Genomic DNA, 20335 nt, shown 5'->3' with positions numbered 1-20335 from the left:
GAACCCCCTACGTTGCTTCAAATAAAAGTTCTTTTCTTCTAGTCTAAAGGGGTGGCCTCTGGTACGGTGATCCACTTTATGGGTAAAAAGGTCCCCTGCTATTTGTCTATAATGTCCTCTAATGTACTTGTAAAGTGTAATCATGTCCCCTCACAAGCTCCTTTTTTCCAGAGAAAACAACCCCAACCTTGACAGTCTCCCCTCATAATTTAAGTCTTCCGTCCCTCTAACCAGTTTAGTTGCACTTAGTCTCTGCACTCTCTCCAGCTCATTTATATCCCTCTTAAGGACTGGAGTCCAAAACTGAACTGCATACTCCAGATGAGGCCTCACCAGGGACCTATAAAGAGACATAATTATGTTTTCATCCCTTGAGTTAATGCCCTTTTTTTATGCAAGACAAAACTTTATTTGCTTTAGTTGCCACAGAATGACACTGCCCAGAATTAGACAAAGTGTTATCTACAAAGACCCCTAGATCCTTTTCATTTAAGGAAACTCCCAACACATTGCCATTAAGTGTATAACTTGCATTTATATTATTTTTGCCAAAGTGCATAACCTGCATTTATCAACATTGAACCTCATTTTCCAGTTAGCTGCCCAGTTTTCCAGTTTAGACAGATCACTTTGCAAAGTGGCAGCATCCTGCATGGAACCTATAGTTCTACGCAGATGGCAGTGTCTTTTGGATTCGCACTAAATAACCAACAGGTGGCAGTGTCTTGCAGCTTCTTAATTCCTATCTATGGATAAGGATTCATACCAGGCCTTTGCACAACATAACCAACAGATGGCAGTGTAGCGCACTTTCCCATTTGCTGTTATTGCACGAAATAACCAACAGATGGCAGTGTAGCGCACTTTCCCAATTGCTGTTATTGCACGAAATAACCAACAGATGGCAGTGTAGCGCACTTTCCCAATACCTGTTATTGCACGAAATAACCAACAGATGGCAGTGTAGCGCACTTTCCCATTTGCTGTTATTGCACGAAATAACCAACAGATGGCAGTGTAGCGCACTTTCCCATTTGCTGTTATTGCACGAAATAACCAACAGATGGCAGTTTAGCGCACTTTCCCAATTGCTGTTATTGCACGAAATAACCAACAGATGGCAGTGTAGCGCACTTTCCCAATTGCTGTTATTGCACGAAATAACCAACAGATGGCAGTGTAGCGCACTTTCCCCAATTCCTGTGATTGCACGAAATAACCAACAGATGGCAGTTTAGCACACTTTCCCATTTGCTGTTATTGCACGAAATAACCAACAGACGGCAGTGTAGCGCACTTTCCCAATTGCTGTTATTGCACGAAATAACCAACAGATGGCAGTGTAGCGCACTTTCCCAATTGCTGTTATTGCACGAAATAACCAACAGATGGCAGTGTAGCGCACTTTCCCCAATTCCTGTGATTGCACGAAATAACCAACAGATGGCAGTTTAGCACACTTTCCCATTTGCTGTTATTGCACGAAATAACCAACAGATGGCAGTGTAGCGCACTTTCCCAATACCTGTTATTGCACGAAATAACCAACAGATGGCAGTGTAGCACACTTTCCCATTTGCTGTTATTGCACGAAATAACCAACAGATGGCAGTGTAGCGCACTTTCCCAATCCCTGTTATTGCACGAAATAACCAAAAGATGGCAGTGTAGCGCACTTTCCCAATCCCTGTTATTGCACGAAATAACCAACAGATGGCAGTGTAGCGCACTTTCCCAATCCCTGTTATTGCACGAAATAACCAACAGATGGCAGTGTAGCACACTTTCCCAATTCTTGTTATTACCCTAAATAACCAACAGATGGCAGTGTAGCACACTTTCCCAATTCCTGTGATTGCACGACATAACCAACAGATGGCAGCATTCTAAACCTTACTAATTCTTATTAATGGAAAGGATTCATCACAGGCTTTTGCAATCCATGGCCAACCGGTGGCACTGTCCTATAGTTTCCTAATCCCTATGTAAGAATAAGGGTTGCAGGGACTGTAGTTTCCTACCTCAGAGCATGATAAGTCTTCCAGTGAATGAATATTTCTGTGCCTCATATTAATGCAGCAGCTGTGGCAGAGCATCCGGATGCCAATAAGCAATATTGTAGTGAGAATACAGAAAGCTGCCATACTGAATGTATCCCATGGCCCTGGATATTCCATATGGATATGTAACATACTAGAGGTGAACTTCCCCTTTAAGAAGCAGAAGCTTTTTGCATTCAACCCCCCATTCTGTAATCTGTTGTCTTTACTAATAACTGGGTTTCATTGCCACGGAGACTGAAGCTGCTGCAGAACCCCAGAAAGAACAGTATCGGGGGCCCTAGAGGTGCAGCAATGGATATCAGTATGGCACCTCCAACCCTTACCTGAAATCTCCGGCAGTGAACTTGGCTTCAGCCAGTGAGAAAGCCGCTTCTCTCATTACTTCTCCCATGAGCATCTTGGTCTGCAGAGGAGACATTGGGCTGTTAGATTGGCTAAAATGCCACTGTACATGCACATGCCAAGCACACAATGCTCCGACCATTAGAATATATGGAACTACTGAGTCTGTGTGGGGACAAATCTCATTGTCCTTTGCAAGAAACAACATGGCAACCATACTAACACTGCAACAAATGCACCAGTGTGGCAGCTCCTACGTCCCAGACACATATATACCACATTGGCCAAAAAACATTTGATTTCCCTCTGGAATGCCAATTTACCCAAACAGAGAATGGAATCAGGAATGCCAGAGAGAGTGAAAAGGGGTGGTTCACCTTTAAGTTAACTTTTAGTATGATATACACGGTCCTATTCCTAGAAACTTCATTTTTATTTCTTATAGTTTTTGAATTATTTGCCTTCTTCTGATTCCTTCTATGGGGGTCACTGACCCCATCTAAAAAAAATGCTCTGTAAGGCTACAAATGTATTGTTATTGCTAATTTTTATTACTCCTCTTTCTATTCAGGTCCTCTCCTATTCATAGTCCAGTCTCTTATTCAAGTCAATGTGTGGTTGCTATGGTCATTTTTGACCCTAGCAATAACATGGCTAAAATTGCAAACTGGAGAGCTGCTGAATAAAAAGCTAAATAACTCAAAAATCACAAATAATACATAATGAAAACCAATTGCAAATTATCTCAGAATATCGCTCTCTACATCATACTTAAAGTTAATTTAAAGGTGAACGGTCCCTTTAACTTAGGTACTGGTGGTTTTCTCAATTTCTTCCATTGGCCTCCTTGTGTGTTATAATCCCATTAGATCAATGGGACTCTCCCTGTATACTGGCTAATGTAGGCAAATGGGACAGTAAAGACCAGGGAGCCCCAGTAGTGTTTATGGGGCAGTTGCTACTATCAGACCTCTGGCAGGTAGCAGATAGTTTTCACATTGAGCAGGGCACAAATATACACCACCGTGAATATTGCTCGGGCAAGATACCGACCATTGGGTGTATAAGACATTGCCCTATTCTATAGGCGTCAGACAGACAAACAGACGGTCAGACACACCTCAATGATTTTCTTTAGGATTTGCCGGAAGCGCATGGTTAAGGCATCGGATTTCTTCTTGAGAAGGTTGCGGCCTGTCTGTGCTCCTTTCAGCCGCGCCTTCATGATGGTCTGGGCCCTGGGAGAGAGGAGCAAATAGAGAAATGAAAGAATTATCAGTAGGATATTGGCACCCAGGGACTCATCCCGCTGTGTGTAGGTATATCACATGAGTCACATGGGCCGCAGTTAAATGAATGGCTTTCTAAGCATCAGATGGAGACTCAGTAGGGGAGCGTGTAGGAGACTAAGGGAGAATCAGATGTTTGCTTTGCCAATTTAATGCTTTACTCACTCCCAGATTAACACCCTCCCTGATTTTTTTCCCGGATGATGTGGGCTCCAACGGCGCTCAGGTCGTTGTTTTGGTTTTGTTTTTTAATTGAAGCCTAAGCAAAATGATTCAAATTCACGCAAAGTGCATAAAAACATAGGGTGCCTTAGAAAACGGAGAGTCCCAAAAACTGGTGTCACCCGGCCACAAGGAGTTTTCTTCAGACCCACCTGCACCCAAGAGATTGGGGCGGATTCCTCTATCCTCGACCCCCCGGACAAAAGGGCAGCAGGGACCAATGGGTTTTCATATCCCCTTAGTCGCAAGGCTGTGGGGGGTCCCTTTATCCAGATCCCTCCAGCCAAAGTCAGGCTTTCAACGAAAGTGGAATCAACTGACCCCCGAGGAGATCCAACTACTTTGGGGTGGGGGGAGCGTAATGGCCACACATCCCCCCAGATCTGTGCTGAGCCATAAGGGTTTATTACACAGATCCTTTGGACAGAACAGATTTGTGGGCATCTACAAAGGCCTGGGCCAAGGGTGACAAGCTGCCCGCTGGTCTCATTACCACAGGGGACTGGATGGGAGATTTTGACATGACCCACCCACTGCAAAGGATCTAAAAAGGGCCCGAAGATGCAGAGCTGGCGGGGAAGTAGGTTGGTAAAAAAGAGTGGTGGGAGGGTCAGGTGTAAGGGGGGTGTGCAAGCAGGAGAGGTGAGAAAAAGAAACAAATAATGTTAAAGTCAATATAAGGCGACAGTGTCCCACCCCAGCCTAAGAATTTCCTATTCTGTCCAATCACCATCTCGCTGAAGCACAGAGCAGAGCTGCTAAGGTGCAGGGGTATAAAGTGCAGGGGTATAAAGTGCAGGGGTATAAAGTGCAGGGGTATAAAGTGCAGGGGCATAAAGTGCAGGGGCATAAAGTGCAGGGGCATAAAGTGCAGGGGCATAAAGTGCAGGGGCATAAAGTGCAGGGGCATAAAGCAAAGGGGCATAAAGCAAAGGGGCAGGAGTGTATAGAGCGCAGGGGGGTATAGAGTGCAGCGGTATAAAGCGCAGGGGCATAAAGCGCAGGGGCATAAAACGCAGGGGTATAAAGCGCAGGGGTATAAAGCGCAGGGGTATAAAGCGCAGGGGTATAAAGCGCAGGGGCAGGGGTGTATAGAGCGCAGGGGTATAGAGTGCGGCAGTATAAAGCGCAGGCGTATAAAGTGCACACAGTGCCATGGTCATTAGCTCCAGTGCTCTTATGGCAGCCCACGCGTGCAAATCCTGGGGCACAAAAAATGCTCAGGATTCATTAGTGTCCAGCCCTTTGTCTTATCATATATTTCTATTGCAGCCTGTGGAGAAATCTTTAGTTGCCCTTGTGCAGCAGCGCAGGGTGGGAGAACCAGTCCAACAAACACTTTCCCCTTGTCCCAATGTGACAATAGGTTCCCTCCATCCCCTCCTCGCTGGAACCAACCCTAGGGACCGGTTAAATCCTGATTGGCTGCCGGGCAGTGTTGCCTAAACACACCGCTTGTTTACACTGAGCCCTGGGACTGCATTCCTGTTAGGGGAGCAGTGTACAGAGTGGGGGTACATATATCTAGCTAGTCACCCCTAAAGTGCTGCAGTCTCTCTCTCGCTTTGATAACAGTACATATCATTCCTACACAACTATAGCTATGTGACTATATAGCAGCTAATCCGAGTTAGTATGCATTAAAACCAGAGTCCTCTTTCAACAGTCACAACCAGCAGTGCAGAGATGAGCACAGGCCAGAGAGACACGAATTTTGCAGTTACATTTACAACCCACGGGAAATGTGCAATAACTGTATAAAGGGAAGTGAGTGATACACAGTCAGACAGGGTATTTCCTAAATAGTGTGTGCAGTCACAACCTCTCTCCCTGATATTAGGGAGCTACATGTTTCAGGCAGTCACAGCGGGGGGTACAGTGAATAATGTGAGTGACAAGAAGAATAGAATGAGCTTCACACAATTGGTATGTGCCAGGCATATGTTTCACAGACTAACAAGGGCTGACTGGCAGGAATGGTACAACCCAACTCTTGTGCTTCATATAGAAAGGGAGCCCAAGGCCATGGGGGGGGGATTAGGTCAGTATTTTACCAGCCTGGCCAGTAATAATGATGCTTCATCCTAATGTTATTAAAGGGGTGGTTCACGTTCAAATAGATGTTTTCAGACAGATCACCAGAAATAATTACTTTTTCCAATGACTTTCTATTTTCTATGTGTGACTGTTTTTCTAATATTGAAGTGTCTTTTTTCACCTTCTGAAGCAGCCCTAGGAGGGGGGCCGCCGACCCTTTAAACTGTTCTAAATGGATACATTTAGTTGATACATTTCTTATCTTTGTCCCTTTTGAGCAGAATCTCTGGGTAGGATTACAGGCAGCTGTTAGAACTGATACAATAGTTGCTAATAATCCAGAGATACTGCTGAGAAATGGATCAACTAAATGTTGCAGAATTGTAGCAGTTTAGAATCTGCACCTGAATTACTGATCTCAGAGACAGGGACATTCAACTTTAAATTTAGATTTTGGAAAAACAGTGAAAAATAAATAATGGAAAGTAATTGAAAAAAGGCTTAATTTCTGGGGAACAATCTGAAAACAACTGAATTGAAAAAAGTGTTTGCCATTATATTGCAACTCCCTGTACCCTCCCCAGCCAAAGCCCATCAATGGGATAGTGGGAGTTGCAGTTGAACCACAGCCAGGACACCCTGATTTGTCATATACCCCAATAAGAGGAGGGTGTCCTGGCTGTGGTTCAACTGCAACTCCCACTATCCCATTGATGGGCTTTGGCTGGGGAGGGTACAGGGAGTTGCAATATAATGGCAGAGGCCCAGGTTGGAAATCCCTGATGAACTCAAGGGAAATATATAAACCCTCTCAAACCTCCTTCCTTCAGGAATTATATATATATATATATATATATATATATATATATATATATATATATATATATATGTATGTATGTATGTCTAAAGGCTTGAGCACACACTTCAAAAGAGCTTTCACCTGGGTGCAAAACAGGACGGCTTATATAACAATAGAATGCTGATGCACACCAGGGTTTTTCTTTCAAAATTTACTTCTTTATGTATGTATGTATGTATTTATATAGTAAATAAAGTAGCCTCTCTTGTAAATTATAAGGACAATATAAATTACCGAGGAGTTTCATGACCAGGTAACTTCTAATATCCTCATATTTTACGACTAGGGCTACTTTATTTATTATAATACACACGTTTCAGTGAGTCATGTGACAGGAATGACATCACTACTCACCGTTTATAAGGATATGATTTACAAGATATTCATGGCTTTTGAGTATTATCTATAGGAATCCCACCCACTATTAGTAGTAGCACTGAGTGCCATTTGCCCCTAACCCCAAGGAGACAGGGGAGAGATAAACACCAAGAGAAAAAAATTGGGCTCCAGCTGTTGCACAACTACAGATCCCAGCATCCCACGTCAGAAGCCCCCGATGACGGAGTACATTTAGCTGTACTTACATCCTAGAGGGAAACACCTCGATCCTGTCTTTGCCCGACATCTTGCCCAGCGATTCGCTTCTCCCGTCACTGACACTCGGGCTTCTACTGCGGAACCAAAGCGATCGACAGACCGTCACGTGATCCAGGCGGGGGGGGAGGTGTGTCACCTGAACAGCTATCGTCATGTGATTTCCAGCTGACTGAGAATTGCTGCGCCTCCGCACAAGTAGCGTTTTCTTCGGCATATTAAATTGTGAGTAATTGTATGGGTTTCTGTGCCTGCTGCGGTGTGTTTTATCCTTATCCCCATCCTTATATTGTATGAGTTACAATGAACAATATTTTAAGGCGATAATTATGCCATCTCTAATATGGCGCCCTAAAACTTCAGTACGCCGTAAACGAAGTAACGCTAGCTTCCGCTTCCGGAGCCGTGCTGTCGTTCTGGAGGTCGCGCATGCTCTTTGTTCTTTGCCGGAACGCATGCTGAAGAAATAGTGCGGCGTAAGCTGAAGGAGCCGGTCGTAGGGAACATTAGCCAAGTAAGGCTCCGACTTACTGAAGTAAGTCATATTTGCTGCTCCTGGTGGGGCCCTAGAGCCGCGGGATGCCCCTGTTATAACTATGTACTGAGGCTGGCGGGGGACACTGGGAGTTGTTGTTCTGCTATAGTTACATGGTTATTCCCCCAAATTCATCCAACACGTGTCAATGGCACCGCCCTCCTTTATATATAAACATGCCACTTATTTATATCACAAGTCTCGCCTTCTAACTGTCTAGAAGCATCTGACTGCCGGGGCCTTTGTCAGAGGGGAGCTCCGCCCAAAAAGCTGTCTTTTCTCTAATGAAAGAAAATGTAATTGTAATCAAGTAGCCTCTATACACTCATTATGGAATTGATCTCTGTTTCTGTAAGGCTACAAATGTATTGTTATTGCTACTTTTTATAACTGATCACTTCAGGCTTCTCCTATTCATTTTCCAGTCTCTTATTCAAATCAATACATGGTTACTATGGGAATTAGGACCTTAGCAACCAGATTGCTGAAACTGGGGAGCTGCTTGATAAAAAGCAATTGCAAATTGTCTCAGAATATCACTCTCTATGTTACACTAAAAGCTAATTTAAAGGTGAACAACCCCTTTAAAGGTAGGGCATTTGCACCTGTCCCTTTGTACGCCAGGAGCCACTGCGGGTATAATGGTTTACAAGTGTAAGATAATTTCACTATATACATTGGAGATGTCCAACTGGCCTGCTGTTACTAAACGTTTATCAGTTGGTGGATGCTGGGAGTTGCACTTCTGGAGTGATAGTTACGTGGGGTGAGTTCTCCTGGTTTGTGGTCATGTTCGCATCACCAGGGGCGTAACTATAGAGGAAGCAGACCCTGCGGCTGCAGGGGGGCCCAGGAGGTATATGGGCCCCATGAGACCAAATTCATATACAATTTTAATATATATTGGAGAAACAAGTCAACCTCTAAACATTTTGTGGGCCTGAAAAATAATTTGCTGTGGGGCCCAGTAATATCTAGTTACGCCACTGCGCGTCACATAAATACGACTTTCTGTTTGGTTCCAAAAAGGTTCTGTCCTGTCTGACCAATTGTGCCAATAATTGTCCTCTTTGGAGTTACGTGGAGATTAGATACAATAAGTCTTCCATGTGACTATTCAGATCCACATACACTGCTAAGAAAAAATAAGGAGGCCAAGCTTTGATGTGTATAAGCCTGAAGTATAGAACTAATGGGCTAATGGAGATTACAACAAAGCCAAAAATGTGAGTTCCTCCAAAAATTGATCAAGCAGAAAGTAAAAAAAAAAAAAAAAGTTTATTAGGACATGGCCTAATGCATTTTGTGCCTGTTGGGGCATTGACTCATATGAGTAAGTGCCTCAACAGGCACAAAAAGCGTGAGGCCATGTCCTAGTAAACTTTGTATTTTTTTTTTACTTGCTGCTTGATCAATTTTTGCAGGGAATCCCATTTTTTGGCTTTGTTGTTATGTATGCGCACCCTTGGACTGGGGTGGACTGTGAGCATGTCCTCCCAATTTACATTCTATTTTTGAAATTGCATTTATTTCAGTAGTGCTCATATATGTTGGATGCACCATTTCCTTTTGTAGTTTAATGGAGATTAAAGGCAATAAGAAATATATACATATTGGGATAGTTAAAGGGGTTGTTCACCTTTGAGATAACTTTTAGTATAATGTAGAGAGTGATATTCTGAGACACTTTGCAATTGGGTTTTCATTTTTTATTATTCAAGGTTTTTGAGTTATTTAGCTGTTTATTCAACAACTCTTCAATTTGCATTTTAAGCAATCTGGTTGCTAGGGTGCAAGTTCCCCTAGCAACCATGCATTGATTTAAATAAGAGACTGGAATATGAATAGGAGAGGGGCTGAATAGAAAGATGAGGAATACCAAGTAGCAATAACAATACATATAGTTAAATAAGTGAAAATGATGTGGATCGCATCGGAGCTCACCCGGTAATGCTGTGCCTTCCCAGCCACTGCCTTTGCGAGACGCCAGCTACTCCATGCCGGCAATAAATGCAGAACAAACGATACTCTCGCGTACTAGGCGCTGATCCAGGACACCATGTGAGGACACAAGCGTTCGTGTGGAATTGTCTGCTTTATTAAAACAAACAAACAGGGGGGAATCTATCGGTGGGTATGCTGGGCTGACTTACGCGTTTCTTGCTGGATTTTTTGGATTGTCCGCTCCCCGTGCTGAGGCCTCTTCCTTGATGTGATGAGTTATCACCCTCTTGGAGACCCTAAACTTCATATTTATTATTGAAGTCCATAAACTGCCCGGTAAGGGTACCATATGGCTACAGTGGACTGAGAAACCTGCTTCTGAGATTCAATGCCTGAATCTTTTCCCAGTGGAGCCACATACACAGGCTTGACCAAATCTGGTTGATACAAATCAGGTTGAGAAAGAACCATATGAAAAGGCAGCTCCATATATGTGCCAGTAAGCTGCTGACTGTATGGAAGGGACGAGTTGGAAGCTTTAAGGTGCCAAGTTTAGATTGCAAGCTGTATGGGGCTGGGTGTAAATGTGTAGCGTTTCTCTTTGCAGGATGCCTGCCTTAAGCTGTAGATTTTACCAACACAAGTTCCCTGAGGTGGACGACGTGGTCATGGTGAATGTCCGGTCCATAGCTGAGATGGGGGCTTACGTCAGCCTCTTGGAATATAACAACATCGAGGGTATGATCCTGCTCAGCGAGCTGTCGAGAAGGCGTATCCGATCTATCAACAAACTTATTAGGATCGGCAGGAACGAGTGTGTCGTGGTGATCAGGGTGGATAAAGATAAAGGTAAGTAGTCTCAATTAGCAGGTACTGCTCCTTAAAGGAAAAGTAAAGCTACCAAGGCAGTTTATTGCAAATAGATTATCCACAACAGTGCAACCTATAACACGATTTTTATTCTTTAGAATGCTTTTCCATACCTGAGAAAACAGCTCTACGCACTGTTTTTTTTGGATAGCAACTGCCATATTAGTTTGCTTTGACATCACTTCCTGCCTGAGTCTCTCCCTGCTCACTCATAGCTCTGAGCTCAGATTACAGCAGGGAGGGGAGGAGTAAACTGAGCATGCTCAAGCCCTAGCCCTTGAGGTTTAAGCTGAAAGAAGGAAGTCTGATACAGAAGCCCATGTGTACACGATAGAAGGAAAGAAATGTGGTGTTTCTTTTGACAGAGGACTCAGAGCAGCATTACTTTGAAGGTTAACTGGTGTATTTATATAGACCTATTTGATTAAGCTTACTTAATTTTAACCTTTCCTTCTCCTTTAAAGGGATGTGACACAACATCATTTAAAGGAAAACTATACCCCCAAAATGAATAATTGAGCAACAGTTTATATCATATTAAGTGGCATATTAAAGAATCTTACCAAACTGGAATATATATTTAAGTAAATATTGCCCATTTACATCTCTTGCCTTGAACCACCATTTCGTGATGGTCTGTTTGCTGCCTCAGAGATCACTTGACCAGAAATACTGCAGCTCTAACTGTAACAGGAAGAAGTGGGGAAGAAAAAGACAGAACTCTGTCTGTTAATTGGCTCATGTGACCTAACCAGTATAGGTTGTTGGTGTGCTCCGTGAATCATATGATCCCAGGGGCCGGCCCTAATTTTTTAAAATGGCAATTTTCTATTTATGATTACCCAATGGCACATACTACTAAAAAAGCATATTATTATGTTTTCCCCCAGGGAAGTACCCCATACTTACCCCTCGGCTCAGATTCTTCCAGCGAAGTTCCACACATCCATCTTCTTCGTCCTCTGTAAGCTGACTGCGAGATCAATATTTCTGCACATGCGCAGTTGGAGCAGTTTGCCGGTTTGTGACAACTGCGCATGCGCGGAATTACACGGAAATTGCCGAACTCTGTCAGCTTACCTAGGAGCCGGAAGATGGAACACGTGGAACTTCGCTGGAAGAATCTGCGCCAAAGGGTAAGTATGGGGCATCTGTCTGGGGGGGGTCTACCTGGGGTGGGGGGTATGGGGTTTTTTCCCCACAGGTTGATTTCTCCTTTAAGGGACAAGGAAAGTTAAACTAAAGAAGTAGGCTAGAAATGTTGTACATGATGTTTTTACCAGCCCAAGGCAACCACAGCCCTTTAGCAGGGAAGATCTGTGTCTCCAAAGATGCCCCAGTAGCTCCCCATCTTCTTTTCTGCTGATTCACTGAACATGCTCTGTGCTGCTGTCAGCTTAGGGACTGACTCAAAATATACAGAACGCATAGAATACAAATGTCAACGTATAAGGCTGATTAGTAATTAATACAGATAATTACTACATGGCAGCACAGAAACCAGTGCAATTAGTATCAGAATTTAATAATCAGCCCTGTAGCATCAGTTTAAATTACAGGCCAACCTTATTTTCTGCTGGATAATTAGTGACGACTCCTAAGCTTAGCTTCTCAACAGCTGCTCAGAGCCCACTGAGCATGTGAGTGTCACAGACACTTTCCAAGATGGTGACCCCCTGTGACAAGTTTGAAGTCCTGGATCATTGCTGCTATTGACAAGCTGAGAATGAAGAGATTCTCATCACTTCCTGTTGTTTCTGATCATTAGGGCTTTAGCACACAGGCAGATTGGGGGAGATTTAGTCGCCTGACGACTAATCGCCTCTTCTTCGGGGCGACTATCTCCCCGAACTGCCTTCCCCATGCTAAAATTAAAAATCGCCTGTGGTAATGCACTCGCGGAGCTTCGATTTTCGAAGTGGCCTCACGAGGAAACTTCAGGCGGCTACGGAAATCTAAGCACCGCGAGTGCATCACCGCAGGCAATTTTTCCTTTTAGCAGGCGGAAGCCAGGGGGAAGGCAGTTCGGGGAGATTGTCGCCCCGAAGAAGAGGAGATTAGTCGTCAGGCGACTAAATCTCCCCGAACCTGCCTGTGTGCTAAAGCCCTAATGATCAGAAACTACAGGAAGTGATGAGAATCTCTTCATTCTCAGAAAAAACTTGAATGTCAGAAAGGCTGCCAACAACTCCAAATTGATCCCTGGACGTCTCCCATTGACTTAAACAGCAATTCAGCAGGTTTTAGGTGGCGAATAGTCAAATTCGAAGTTCTTATAGGGCCAGAGTATGATAAATCTCTAATCAAATTTGAATTCGATTTTTCTTTTAAAAAACTCAAATCGAACTTGAATAACTCCCTAGTTGAATTTGACAGTTTTGAGCGTAAAAAATTTCAAAAATTCGAATTTTCAATTCGACCCTTGATAAGTCTGTACTCCTGCCTATTGGAGAATTGTGAGCCCAGGCCCAGCATGTTGAAACAACACTAATTTTTAGCATCAGGTGGCCGTAAGAGTGATGGTGAACTACAGCTTAAGGTATCATTGGGTTTCAGAGACTGGAAGATAAAAACATAATAAATTAAAGGTAAAACAAAAAACTGTAATTGCCATTTGTCGCTTACACTCATTCACCTTGTTTGCCTTTTTTCAGGATATATAGATTTATCTAAAAGAAGAGTTTCACCAGAGGAAGCCCTAAAATGTGAAGATAAATTCACCAAATCTAAAACTGTAAGTTTCTTGGTTGTCTAAAGGAATAAATTAGGGGCAGAGGTAGCAACACATCTAGTAATGTATCCAAACAAGTAGCCTTCATAAGACTATGAACATGCAAAAGTCTATGCAAGAACTTCCTAGCCCTGTTTGTCCTGCAATTAAAATATTTAAATAAATGTACAGCTATGGGACCCGTTATCCGGAAACCCATTATCCAGAAAGCTCCAAATTACGGAAAGGCCGTCTCCCATAGACTCCATTTTATCCAAATAATCCATATTTTTAAAAATGATTTCCTTTTTCTCTGTAATAGTAAAACAGTAGCTTGTAGTTTGTGTGCTACGAGAAAAAGACACCAACACTTATTAAACTTTAAAGTTGCTATGTCTTTATTAAGAAATAACTTACCGAAACACCGCTTGTGCTCCTCTGCAGAAAAGGCGATCCATTGTGCGGCGCTCGATTTCTCCTCCCTGCCTTCCTTATAGGAGATAGCCAGGGAGGAGAAATCGAGTGGCGCACGATAGATTGTCGCCGTGTTGTTATTTCTTAATAAATTTAAATTTTAATATGTGTTGGCTTCTTTTTTTTCATAGCATACTAATGAATTTTTTTTTTTTTTTAGAAAATTTTTGCTGTTACTGGTACTTTAATCCTTAATGGAAGCAAAACCAGCCTATTTGGTTTATTTAATGTTTACATGATTTTCTAGTAGATCCCAATTACAGAAAGATCCATTATCTGGGAAATTCCAGGTCCCGAGCATTCTGGATTAAAGTTCCCATACCTGTATTAACAAAGAACACCAACTCCATAATATAACGTGTGCAGGTCCTTCCTGTAGCAGCTTTCTAGAACTGGAAGCATAGGTATCCCCTGAATTTTTGTTCTGTAGAAGTGCTTTACAGTTAAAAGCATTAGCAGTAATTTATTTTGTTTAACAAGAAGCCTTTTGTTTGACCTAAGGTGTACAGTATTCTGCGGCACGTGGCGGAGGTTTTGGAATACACAAAGGATGAACAGCTGGAGAGTCTATACCAGAGGACAGCTTGGGTGTTTGATGAAAAGTACAAGAAGCCGGGATATGGAGCCTACGATGCATTTAAAAACGCAGTCTCGTAAGCCCGATTCATTCTCTATATATTTATATTTTATTGCTTTAATTGTTGGCCGTATGGCTGCTCTAGTACAGTTTGTGTGGATAGTTTCCTGTCGGAGAGCTTTGTCGTTCTACTTCCTCTGATCAATCCCCGCCAGTCACACAACGTTTTCATTTCAGTGACCCCGATGTTCTGGACGGGCTGGACTTGATTGAAGATGAGAGACGTGTTCTTATTGACAACATTAACAGGCGCCTGACCCCACAAGCAGTGAAAATCCGAGCAGGTGCGTGCTGTGTATAAAAAGGAAAGAAGAAAAGTTAGTTGGTCCTTTAGGGCAGGGGCACACGGGCAGATTTGGGAAGATTTAGTCGCCTGGCGACTAATCGCCTCTTCTTCGGGGCGACAATCACCCCTAACTGCCTTCCCGTCTGCTAAAATGAAAAATCGCTGCGGCAATGCAATCATGGAGCTTCGAGTTCCGAAGTTGCCCAAAGTTTCCTCGTGAGGCAACTTCGGACGACTTCGGATAACGAAGTGCCGCGAGTGCCATTCTGCTGGTGTTTTCTCATTATAGCAGGGGGAAGGCATTTCAGAGAGATTGTTGACCTGAAGAAGAGGCAAATTTTCCCGTGTGCCCCTGCCCTTAGTGTTTACTCTTCCTGCCAATCCTTTCACAGTCTCCCAGCTGTTCAAAAAAAGCCACAAAACAGAGAGAGACCAGAAACAATATATAGTGTAGTATGTTCCAGTTAAATTTAATTAACACCATGTGTTCAATCAGAACTCCTGTAATATGTGGTTTCTCGGTGACGCCTTCCTTTCCCCTTGAGTGTCACACCACTGGATAATTATAGCAGCCTCCACCAGTTTGGCAGAAATGCCTACTTACAAGACCGCAATTGGATGTCATATTACACAAGGGTAGATTCTCCTAGCAGTATACCTTTAAGCTCCAAAGAGGGAACATAGAAATCCCATAGCGTAAAACTATTTATTGGTAAAAATATTTTAAAAAATGTGTATTGCACTCACATATGTTAGGAAGTCAGTCACATAAAATTATAAGTGTCTGTGCTTGTTGCTGATGAACTAAAAGGAGGGTTGTTTGCCGGCCAAGCTCCCTCCTCATGGAGTTCCCCGCAGCTTGTTGTGACGTCACTTGTGCCTGAAGCATTTCGCCGAACTAATAGACTTCCTCAGAGGCATGTTAGGAAGTCATTCACATTAAATTATAAGTGTCTGTGCAGGTTGCCGATGAACTAAAAGGAGGGTTGTTTGCCGGCCATGTTATGGCAACCGGAGGAGATCGTCTTTTTAAGGGAAACACATAGAATACCCAACATGCCTCTGAGGAAGCTGATTGGTTCGGCAAAACTCGTCAAGCGGAAGTGATGTCACAACAAGCTGCAGGGAACGCGCGAGGAGAGATCTTGGCGGGCAAACAATCCTCTTTTTAATTCATCGGCAACCTGCACAGACACTTATAATTTTATGTAACTGACTTCCTAACAAATGTGAGTGCAATACACATTTTTTAAAATATGTTTAATAATAGTTTTACGCTATGGGATTTCTATGTTCCCTCTTTGGAGCTTAAAGGTATACTGCGAAGAGAATCTACACCTGTGAAATATTACATGCAATACCCCAATTGTGTGCTGTGTATGCTGTCAGATATGTGCTTTGCTGGATAAAAATGGCAACTCCTTCTCCAAACAGCAGTGCCAGGTTTTTTTTTTTGTTTTTTTTAAAGGAACAGTAACACCAAAAATTTGTGTTTTATAAGTGACAATATAATCTACTGTTGCCCTGCACTAGTAAAACTGGTGTGTTTGTTTCAGAAACTCTACTATAGTTTATATAAACAAGCTGATGTATAGCCATGGTGCAGTCATTCAAGCACAGGATACACAGTAGATAACAGATAAGTTCTGAAGAATCCCATTGTATACTACAGAGCTTATCTGTTATCTGCTGTGTATCCTGTGCCTTTTCTCCTTTTTCGGCTTTAAATGGCTGCCCCCGTGGCTACACAGCAGCTTGTTTACATAAACTATAGTAGAGTATTTGAAACAAACGCACCAGTTTTACCAGGACAGCACAACCGTAAATTATATTTTCATTATTTAAATACACTATCATTTTTTTGATGCTACATTTCCTTTAATGCTTGAGTGTCTCTTTTGTCCCCTGAGGTGCACTTGAACTTCCTAAATGTAGACTCAATGGTGGGTCAAAACAAGGGGCACCCACTGGCCATGGATGCATAGATCTTTATGGAACCAAATAAGTCAACTGGCTCTTTAGATGTTCCATTGTGTAACTATTTTGCCTGTTTTGATAGATATCGAAGTGGCATGCTATGGGTATGAAGGCATCGATGCTGTAAAAGATGCATTGAGAGCAGGGCTGAGCTGTTCCACGGAGAACATGCCAATTAAGGTAAGAGTTCTGTAGAGGGGAACAATTACATTTTAGGGTGTATGCTATCCTCCAGTAATAACTGTGCACGGTACCAATTCCACATGTTACATATAAATTAAAGACATGTCTTACTTAAAACATTTATTTGTGCAATTCATCTATAGTAAAATTCACATTAATATATCCAAACATAGCATTTTAGCATAACATACCACAATGCAGTGTCTGCCTACCTTATGTCAGCCACTCCCTTCTGATGCGTTTCACGCTATTGGGCGCTTCATCAGAGGAGGTGTGGCTAGTGTTGGTCATATCCCTTAAATACCTCTGAATTTTATTTCATACATATTACAGTTCTAGCCATGTGGCCTTTTATATTCAAACCTTGCTACATGTTTACTCAAACTTCTTTAGCCCTTCAGTTTACAAACCCAGATGACTCAAATAATAGCAGTCCTCTATAGGAACATTTTAAAAGTTACATATCCTGGAAATAAGGAATATGACCAAATTACTTATCAAGTGATAAAAAAAACATTGTTATTCAACCCACTAAAAATCCCAATCATACATAATATTTTATGAATAAAACAGTGCATAAGTGGCATGAATTTCATAATAAACTCCTTATACTTAGGGGCATATTTAACAAGGGTCGAATTTCGAATTTGAAAAACTCGAAAAAAAAAAAGACCAACCAAAATGAAGTCAAAGTTGTTTTTTTTTTGGCTGAATTAGAATCGTACAAATTGAAGTAATAGCGCGTTCGATCAAATTAGAATCAAATTTTTTCCGAAAAAACACCTTCGATTTTTCAAAGTCCACCAATTGACTCCGAATAGGTTCTAGGAAGTCCTCTATAGGCTAAAACAGCAATTCGGCAGGTTTTAGATGGCGAATGGTCAAAGTAGAATTTATAAAGAGACCGTACATGATAAATTTCGATATTTGAATCGAATTTGGACTATTCCCTAGTCGAACTACACTGTCTTATAAGTTGGCACCAAAGTGCAACCAAATTCATAAATATATTAAAATTTTTAAGTGAATTCTAAAATATATTTTAAAACAAAGTTTTTAATGCCATAATGATGTAAGAAACAGTTTCAATTCAAAGTGTCTAATCGTGACTTTTTCATCCTCTGGGTTTAATAAATTCCGAAAAAATCGTGATTTTTTAAGTCAGATTTTATATAAAAAAAAAATCATAGATTTTTCGTGATTTTTGGATTCAGAGTTTAGTAAATAACCACCTTAGTCTACTAAAAAATCATTTGACCATTAAACCCAACAGAATTGTTTTGCCTCAAATAAGGATACATTTTATCTTAGTTGGGATCAAGTACAAACTACTGTTTTGTTGCAGAGAACTTTTTTTTAAAAAGAAATGTAATTATTTGATTAAAATGGAGTCTGTAGGAGATGGCCTTTTTGTAATCCAATGCACAGTCCCTGGTAGCCCTGTTTCATTAGTAATTTAGTATTTGGGCTAGTGCATGTATTTTTAAACAGTTTTTTTTGTTACAAAATCAAAATAACATTTGCAAGCCACCATACTGTATCAAGGGGAACACTAAGTAGGGTGGTCCTATGTATTCACCATAGCAAAAATAATTTATTTTCTTAGGAAAAGTGTCTGCCGACCAAAACATTGGTCTCACCGATGCTGCGGCTTTTATAGGGGAGCAATTTCTTGGACCCACGTCCATTTTAAAGGCATAAGACCACCATTAAAGGGGCAAGTGTGGGTGGGTGCAACAGCCACATGTATCAAACATTAGAAATATGGTGTGCAATGCCAATAACCGTACCATTGTTAATCCAAAAGAAAATAAGCAAATAATAAGGGGAGAAAATTACTCACAGTTCACCCCAGTCCATCGGTGTAAAATTCTGAAGCAGCAAAAAGTTGAGTTTTCTCCGAAAGTAAAGACCAAAAATTATAATTAAAAGTTCAAATCATATATTAGGACACGCTTAACGCGTTTCGTACCTACTGGGGCACTTACTTATAGGCTGCAACACCCACATGGCCTCTCAGCGGAAAGTGGAAATCTTTTATGCTTTTGACTGACGGCTTTATTATTATTGTAGATAAATCTGATTGCACCTCCTCGGTACGTGATGACCACTACTACCCTGGAGAGGACAGAGGGCCTTTCTGTGCTCAATCAAGCAATGTCCGTCATTAAAGAGAGAATTGAAGAGAAGAGAGGAGTATTTAACGTCCAGATGGAGGTAAAAGACACAATTCCTCACCAGTATACATCATACAGGAAGTTGGCAGTGCCCACGACTAGGTCTCATTCAGTAAGCAGTAGGTGGCATGTTCGGTGGACTTGCTTTTCCTAAACTTGAATCGCTTTTGTTTCAGCCTAAGGTGGTCACAGATACAGATGAAACAGAGCTGGCACGGCAGCTGGAGCGACTGGAGAAAGAGAACGCAGAGGTCGATGGAGACGACGATGCTGAGGAGATGGAGGCGAAAACTGAAGATTAAAAACGATGAACACCAGTTTTGTTTTTGGAGAAAAAATTCAAGTCACAAAAAAACTGACTTCCATGCCATTTTCATTTGCTCTGAATATCTTCCACTAACCTCTGCAATTCCGTCTGTATATGCAACACATCTCGAAATTAATCCAACAATCGTGTGAAAACATGGGCCAGTGTGCTTCTTACAAGGCTGCACAGAAACTTGGGAAACACAACATGAATCCAAACAGCTGCCAGCACATTAGATCCATACAACTCTCTGGTTAGTGGGGAAAGTTGGCCCGGCTAATCATATCTTTATTAGAATAGCTATTTTATTAGGTCAGTGAGTTCATTCTCACGTGGGACTGAACTAGACCAGAGCCCTACTGCGTATTGTTAGCAAAACCTTTCTATATATACACTTAGTCGGCATTACTATATCACAGTGGGTTCAGATATAGAACTGCTGCTTCATTTATACCTGTTAGTTTAGTCTCAAGTGAAAATACACTTCTGAGATGTTTGCAGTGTAAGAGATATCCAGCGTGTAGATTTCCAGAGGGAATTACGCCCTCCAGCATTTATTTCTGTGAGTTATAGCTCAGCCAGTGCTGGTGGGGAGGCAGCTGGGTTACCATTGCTCATATGCCAACCCTCAACTTGCCTTTTACATTTTTCTTGTGCAATAGGTCTCTGGGGCATTTGCTGAGCTTTCACAGCAAAGAGATTTGTTGCTGGACTCCAGAAAACAATGCAAAATACTGATTAAAAATGTTAACTATTTTTTATTATCATTCCCAACATGTGTTCTACTACAGAGCTTTCTGTGAGAAACCAATAAAATCCAAGAAATTTA

The 20335-nt window shown here is 41.9% G+C and overlaps 2 protein-coding genes across 8 annotated transcripts in view; one reads left to right on the top strand and one right to left on the bottom strand.

Moving 5' to 3' along the window:
* Nucleotides 1-7563, bottom strand: part of atp6v1d.L (ATPase, H+ transporting, lysosomal 34kDa, V1 subunit D L homeolog) — a 17376-nt gene extending 9813 nt beyond the window's left edge. For 3 of the 4 annotated variants that reach the window (XR_005963157.1, XR_005963158.1, XM_041572052.1), the window contains exons 1-3: nucleotides 7397-7563; nucleotides 3526-3643; nucleotides 2387-2466 (exon numbers count right to left, since the gene is read on the bottom strand). Coding sequence is in view for 2 of the 4 variants with exons in the window: in XM_041572052.1 (XP_041427986.1) it covers nucleotides 2387-2466; nucleotides 3526-3643; nucleotides 7397-7563 (365 nt within the window). In the remaining 2 variants the exon portion in view is untranslated. 4 annotated transcript variants of the gene reach the window in all.
* On the top strand, nucleotides 7491-20335 carry eif2s1.L (eukaryotic translation initiation factor 2 subunit alpha L homeolog). Of its 4 annotated transcripts, none has more exons than XM_018231293.2 (8): nucleotides 7491-7631; nucleotides 10493-10734; nucleotides 13410-13489; nucleotides 14441-14592; nucleotides 14754-14860; nucleotides 16922-17019; nucleotides 19096-19239; nucleotides 19376-20335. In XM_018231293.2, the coding sequence occupies exons 2-8, from the start codon at nucleotides 10494-10496 to the stop codon at nucleotides 19499-19501; spliced, it is 948 nt and encodes a 315-aa protein (XP_018086782.1). In that variant the 5' UTR covers nucleotides 7491-7631; nucleotide 10493; the 3' UTR covers nucleotides 19502-20335. The 4 variants fall into 4 exon arrangements, with proteins under 4 accessions (XP_018086782.1, XP_018086780.1, XP_018086781.1 ...); XM_018231291.2 differs by lacking the exon at nucleotides 7491-7631 and adding an exon at nucleotides 7763-7920; XM_018231292.2 differs by lacking the exon at nucleotides 7491-7631 and adding an exon at nucleotides 7787-7941.

This window comes from Xenopus laevis, chromosome 8L (assembly GCF_017654675.1).
Source record: "Xenopus laevis strain J_2021 chromosome 8L, Xenopus_laevis_v10.1, whole genome shotgun sequence".
NCBI lineage: Eukaryota > Metazoa > Chordata > Amphibia > Anura > Pipidae > Xenopus > Xenopus laevis.
The sequence above is the reverse complement of the archived record's forward strand: the minus strand, read 5'-3'. Positions and strand labels throughout refer to the sequence as shown.

Bases quoted from the DNA above. Each gene is read 5' to 3' on its own strand.
- eif2s1.L (XM_041573421.1), top strand. The intron at 13,490-14,440 runs GTAAGTTTCTTG...GTTTGACCTAAG, and splicing joins AATTCACCAAATCTAAAACT to GTGTACAGTATTCTGCGGCA. The intron at 14,861-16,921 runs GTGCGTGCTGTG...CTGTTTTGATAG, and splicing joins AGCAGTGAAAATCCGAGCAG to ATATCGAAGTGGCATGCTAT.